The sequence below is a fragment of the Calidris pugnax genome, unplaced genomic scaffold, assembly GCF_001431845.1.
Source record: "Calidris pugnax isolate Ruff unplaced genomic scaffold, ASM143184v1 scaffold219, whole genome shotgun sequence".
Taxonomy (NCBI): Eukaryota; Metazoa; Chordata; class Aves; order Charadriiformes; family Scolopacidae; genus Calidris; species Calidris pugnax.
Window position 1 is genome coordinate 7,699,196 of NW_015094507.1, and position 723 is coordinate 7,699,918.

Below are 723 nucleotides of genomic sequence, written 5' to 3' on the forward strand. Positions count from 1 at the left end.
CCGCGCGCGCGCGCGGCCGTTGCCACCAACGGCTTCTCTCGAGCCACCCCGGAACCAGCCTCCCCCTCAGCCCGCGCACGGCCATTACCCCCCGCCCCGCTCCTCCTCACACACTTCTCGCCCGCCGGCTCCGCACCGCCACCACACCCGGCCATTCACCGCCGTTCCCCACACCCCCCCCACCCCTTAACGGGGCAGCTCTCCCAACCGCCCCGGCCGTTAACGGACCTGGGTATGGTGCGAAGATCGCCGGACCCTTTGCTCTGGTGCGGCTCCTGCTGCGCGGGCTGCTGCCGGGCGAACCACACCTCCAACAGCTTCTCGGTCCCTTCGAAGAAGTGTGCACCGTTCTCCTTCATGGTGAGACAACTCGGCAACCAACAACCACAGAAATTAACGGCGACCAAACTGCCGCCCCCCGGCCGCTACCCTTTGCGCTGCCGCCGCCGGGTCCCAGTCCGTCCCGGGCGGGTTTCACCTTCTAGAGGATTTTTTTTTTTAATATTAATTTAGAAAAAAAAAAAAAGGAGGAATAAGAAGGAAAAAAAAAAAAAGGAATTTTTTTTTTAAACCACCCGGCGGCGGATGCGGCGTGAGCGTGTGTGAGCGGGTTACAGTCCGAGCGGGGGTGCGGGGCGGGCAGGCGATGCGGTTCGGTTCCTTGTAGTCCGTGTGTTCCCCTGTTACAGAGAAGAGCGTTGAGCGAGCGCTAGCTAATGTCGC

The 723-nt window shown here is 61.5% G+C and overlaps 1 protein-coding gene across 1 annotated transcript in view; it reads right to left on the minus strand.

Annotated features, from left to right (window-relative positions):
- Nucleotides 1-406, minus strand: part of AMD1 (adenosylmethionine decarboxylase 1) — a 17,483-nt gene extending 17,077 nt beyond the window's left edge. The window contains exon 1 of the mRNA XM_014964603.1: nt 229-406. Within this exon, the coding sequence (XP_014820089.1) occupies nt 229-359 (131 nt within the window). The 5' untranslated portion in view covers nt 360-406. The remainder of the gene's footprint in view (nt 1-228) is intronic.
- Between the last annotated feature and the right edge of the window lie 317 nt (nt 407-723).